Source organism: Teleopsis dalmanni, unplaced genomic scaffold (assembly GCF_002237135.1).
Source record: "Teleopsis dalmanni isolate 2A unplaced genomic scaffold, ASM223713v2 unscaffolded_contig_2357, whole genome shotgun sequence".
Lineage (NCBI taxonomy): Eukaryota > Metazoa > Arthropoda > Insecta > Diptera > Diopsidae > Teleopsis > Teleopsis dalmanni.
This window is the reverse complement of record NW_024033739.1, coordinates 2,304-7,208: the sequence shown is the minus strand read 5'-3', so window position 1 is coordinate 7,208 and position 4,905 is coordinate 2,304. Positions and strand designations below refer to the sequence as shown.

General features: G+C 27.5%; 2 protein-coding genes across 3 annotated transcripts; both read right to left on the bottom strand.

Annotated features, from left to right (window-relative positions):
- Positions 1 to 36: 36 nt before the first annotated feature.
- Positions 37 to 2,277, bottom strand: LOC119664644 (protein telomere ends associated-like; the record flags this gene model as incomplete). Its single annotated transcript, XM_038074102.1, has 10 exons — positions 2,159 to 2,277; positions 1,714 to 2,094; positions 1,600 to 1,647; positions 1,207 to 1,538; positions 1,040 to 1,153; positions 932 to 974; positions 810 to 866; positions 410 to 747; positions 259 to 354; positions 37 to 193 (listed from the first exon to the last, which is right to left on the bottom strand). Coding segments are annotated over exons 1-10 (1,685 nt in total), but the record flags the coding sequence as incomplete, so codon positions are not given.
- Positions 2,278 to 3,598: 1,321 nt separating this feature from the next.
- LOC119664643 lies at positions 3,599 to 4,663 on the bottom strand. 2 transcript variants are annotated; one of them, XR_005251235.1, is made up of 3 exons: positions 4,136 to 4,663; positions 3,850 to 4,069; positions 3,599 to 3,796 (listed from the first exon to the last, which is right to left on the bottom strand). XR_005251235.1 is itself a non-coding variant. In XM_038074101.1 (2 exons), the coding sequence occupies exons 1-2, from the start codon at positions 4,651 to 4,653 to the stop codon at positions 4,048 to 4,050; spliced, it is 540 nt and encodes a 179-aa protein (XP_037930029.1). In that variant the 5' UTR covers positions 4,654 to 4,663; the 3' UTR covers positions 3,599 to 4,047. The 2 variants fall into 2 exon arrangements, 1 of the variants encoding a protein (XP_037930029.1); XM_038074101.1 differs by having other exon boundaries at positions 3,599 to 4,069.
- Positions 4,664 to 4,905: the final 242 nt, after the last annotated feature.

Below are 4,905 nucleotides of genomic sequence, written 5' to 3'. Positions count from 1 at the left end.
TAGTTTAAAATAAATATAAAACACATTACAATATACCTTGTTTGTTTAGTCTCATTAGGATAATCTTGTTTCCATAAGAGAACCTTTGCGGGTGAAATTGATTCAGGAGTTTTTGTTGTTTTTGTTTGAAACTTGCTTTCATGTAGTTTAGAATTTCGTTCAGTATTCTCTTTGACAGCTTTATTTTGTAATGCTTAAAAATATAAATTTTTTTAGCTCATCCTTAGTAATATACAAGTGAAAAACATTTTTTATTACTTTGATTTAATTTAGTTTTCTTGTTAAATGGTGCCACCACTGATGTAATTATGTTATGATCAACATTTTCGTTATTTTCACTACTTGTCGTAGAATCTGAAATAAATATTTTTTGATGGCAAAATACTTTACAAAATATAATTAAATTTACCATTTTCTGAAACAGCATTATACATTTTTTTGGGAAGTGATAAAAGTTTTGCCTTTAGATGTGCCGGACATGGTTTAACTCTTAAGCGATATAACTTTCTAATGTTGGGTTGAAAATAAAATGCTTTATAATAGCTTTGAAGCAAGCGATCACGATTCAAAAATTTTTCTTCTGAGGGTTTAAGGATTATTAACGAACAATCTGTGTGTATCATATCTTGATATATTTGATCAATAACCTCATTATACAAGGTATACTTTTTAAATATTTCTAAACTAACAGGAGGATTATGCTTTTGTAGCTCTGCATTCTTGTCATCGAAGTTAGGTAAAATAAAACTAAAAAAATAAATTTTTAATTTAAATAAAATATTTTCATTCTGTTGAAATCGTTATTAAACCTTTTCAATCTTCGTAATACTTGAATTTTTTCGTTTGAAGTTTTTTCATCCATATAACTGTAAGATATTTAAATAATTTGTATAAATTATATTATATTTACATTGAAATGTTAACATCATACCTATGATGTAGATCATTATCTTTGGATGCCTTAATTTCTAACGCTGGAAAATTTCACATTTTTTAGTACTAAGTAATACAATTAATTAATTAATTAAGTCTAACTCACCTAATGAACATTTTTCCATATTTTTATCTTCTTTCCTGCTTCCTAATTTTGTTTTCTTATTTAAATGTTCCTTCGTATTAGATTTTATAACATCTCTATTACTTACTGTAGGCTCTAAAATAAATATTACTTAATAGTAAGGTTTGTGACAAAATATTTTTATTTACCTTCATGATCTGACGTAATTTCTGGATATTTCAAAAGTTTGTCCTTTAAACGTCCTGGACATGGTTTTATTTTCAATGGAAATATTGTCCGAATAACCGTTTGCATGTAAAATGTTTTGTAGTAACTCCGAAGTAATTTATTATTATCAAATAATTCTTCTTTTGATATATTTGAAATTGGCAACTCATACTCCAACTCCTTTATGCTTTGGCAAATGTTATCAATAACATCATTGTGAAATGTGAACCTTTTAAACGTTTCAAAACTGACTGGAAGGTTGCACACTTTTTCATTTGTTTCTTTGTTATTAGCATCAAAATTTGATATAATGCTATATTTATAAAAAATATCGTTTTAATAAAATAATTTATTTATTTAAATAACTTAAATACCTCTTTAGTCCCAGGATCTTTTCTTCTAATATCTTTTTATCGCTAACGCTGTAATGCACATACATAAATTTTTTATTGTCTAAATGGTCAATAATTTCTCTACTTAATATTTACCTATTTATATTTTTATCTGGAGAACTATCTTGTTTCTTTAAACTTTGTTTTACGCTTTGATGTTCATTATCTTTATTTTCACACAAATGTTTATAATATTCTGGAATTTTAAACAAACGTTGTTTTGTATTTTCATCACAGTCACTAGTGATGCGAACATATTTCATTGGTGCCATACATCGTCGTTGTGGTCTTTTGTAAAAAACGTTATATGTATTTTTTACCCTGCTCATGATTTCTGGTGCCGTGAGATATGTTTCTAAGGCTGTTGAATATTTATCTTTAATATAATCTTTAATTACTTCGATTATGTTTGTATTTTCAATGAACTCGTCGATCGTGACTGGAAAGACTGATCGAGTTTTTAATTCTTCACGGGGTCTGAATCAGAAATAAATAAATTATTTTAGCATTTGTTTATTATTATTAATTCACTTTAACTTACTTTTCTTGCAGACTTATATCCTCCTTTGGTTTTGGACTAGTTTGTGTTTTTTTTGTCTTAATTCGTTTTATATTAGTAATTTTGGTTTGTTTAACATTTTTTCGCTTTCTGGGAGACATTTTTAATTTCACTTTGTATTCAACAATTTAGTTTTGTAATTAAAGTTAAATTCAAATACAATTTTGTAAATGAACTTCGGAATTAGTTCCAAACAAACAGGGTTCATGAAAGAAAAAAAATTTAATAGGTTATTGCTGGTTTTACCAGTTGGTAATAATATCGTAATTTATATAATAATATTGTAAACATATGATGCGAAATATAAAGAACAAATCTAGTTCTTTAATTACAGATTTTCCATACAAAAGTTAACTTTGTTTTGGTCGGGATTAATTTGAAATCTCGTTAGAAATGGTGATTATTTTTCTGTGTTACTCTGTAAATGTCTTTATAATGTAGATTTTTTACGATAATAAAAGATTTGGAAAAGAAATGTCTATTCAAAACAAACATTGAAAATTTGAAAATGGCGAAGTGAGTGAAATTCTTATCAAATTTGTTTAATAATAGTGTTGTATATAATTATAAAACTATTTATAAAACTATATAATTAATTTATATTATAATTTTTTAGTACATAGTTGTTAATCTCGTTTTCTTAATTCTGCAATGTAAACGTAGTATACTATGCTTACATTGTAAAATTAAGAAAACAAGATTAAACGAGTTAATCTGCATTTCTAATATACCCCGTTTACATTATACATTGGAGATTAATTGTGACGGTTTCTCTTGTGTTTTGTTTCATGTGTTTAATAATATTCTATAAATAAAGTATTTTAACACAACTTTGAAGAAAAAATTTTTAATACAAATTAAAAAAAAATTGTTTTATAACAAAAATTTAGCAAATTTTAGTTAAAATTATTTCTAAGATCGTAAAAAAATCTTCGATATTGAGACATTTACAGAGTTGCATAGAGAAATAATCGCCATTTCTAAAGAGATTTAAAATTAATCTTGACAAAAATAAAAATAACTTTTGTACCGAAAATCTGTGATTAAACAACTGGATTAGGACTTTAATCTCGATGTTTGGTTTAATGTACTTTTAATCTCATAATAGGTCTGTTCCACGAGCTACACATAGTAAACCATGAGTAAAACAGAAGTAAAGTACAAACTCAGAGCGTAACACAAATAAAGTGCCAGATTATGCTCTTTACACAAATTTTCATGGAACAGTTTTGTGTAAAGTCTGGTGAAAACAGCTGTTTTTTGAAAAACAAAACAGTAGAAATAGAAATTGAAAAATAACAGAGAAACACATTTTGAAAACCAAATAAACAAAACAACAAGCCAAATATTTTTAAATACTATTTAAAATTAATTTATTTAAAGTTAAATTTTGTTTTAATAAAGTGAGTTAGAGTGCTGTTATATAAATTTATTATAAAAAATTATACAGCTGTCTAAAACGTTGTTTTAATATACCAAATGCATTTTCTATTAGTATTCGACCTGACCCCAATTTTCTATTGAAATTCTTTTGTGGACGAGTAAGACGCCCGTTGTCTTTATATGGCGTAATGATGTGTTGTGTACAGGGGTATGCGGAATCAGCCAGTAGATAGTATTCTGTAAACGTAAGAGGTTTTAATAAATCTCATTTCTTTTTCCAAAGAACTTACCTCCACACTTCGATGGTAGTTGCATATAAATAGGAGAGTTTTGTAAGACCCAACTGTCATGACAGGAGCCTGGATGTCCGATAAATATGCTAATAAATTATCTGTTTTCATCACAGATGGCTTGCAAGCATAATGAAATATTTCCTTTTCTGTCCTTTCCTTTTCCGTAAGTAGTCGTCCTTACGATCTCCAGGAGGATCAATAGTTATAGGAGTGCCATCTAAGCAACCCGCAAAGTAACATGTATTATTATATATGCAGCGTTAATATGCACATAAATCCTTACCTATAACTTTTGAAAAATTGCATAAGCTTTTTTGATGTGCTAGGCCATGCAATTATATCCGGACACATGTTGCTAAAGAAAGTTATCATCCTTCTTATAACTCGGTTTACTGATGATAAAGAGAGATTAAAGCGATCTGATAAATCTCTAAAACAACATGCTTCGTGACTAGCAAACCATAAAAAAACAGCAACGTGAGCTTCTGAAGAAATGTTCAGCTCACTTACTCGCAGTGCAATAAAGTCGGTAATATTTTGAAATTTTATAGCCAAAGAATTAAAAAGACTCCGCGAAATGCGGAAATGAGTTTTGAATTCCTTGTCGTCATATTTGTAAACAACATCTTGTATATAATTTTTTATACACACACGTTTTCTTTTTTTTTTATGTAATATCGAATACACCAATTCTACATCATCGTCAGAGTCACTATCTCGAAGTGTATTAACTACGTTATATTCTGGTTGTGTTGTGTTACTTAAATCACTTAATAAAATATTTATTATGTTTTTATCCATTTCAATATTTATTTATTACAGTTGTTACAATTAAAAATGCAGAATTTTTTAATATTCACACATGCCGCGCAAACAAACAATACAAAAATTTGAATTCAAACCATAAGAGCTGATTTACGCATAAACACAAATTTTACTTCATATAAAATGCATGAGTAAAGTCTGTGTAACATTTTCAAATTTCGACAGGGATGTAACGCTCTCTCAGATGCTCTCATTTACTCACAAATTTGTTCGTGGAACGCACTTGTG

Excerpts from the sequence above, each read along its gene's own strand:
- LOC119664643 (XM_038074101.1), bottom strand. The coding sequence starts at position 4,653 with ATGGATAAAAACATAATAAATATTTTATTAAGTGATTTAAGTAACACA. Across the intron at positions 4,070-4,135 it reads CAATTTTTCAAAAGTTATAG|ATGGCACTCCTATAACTATT; the intron begins GTAAGGATTTAT and ends CGGGTTGCTTAG.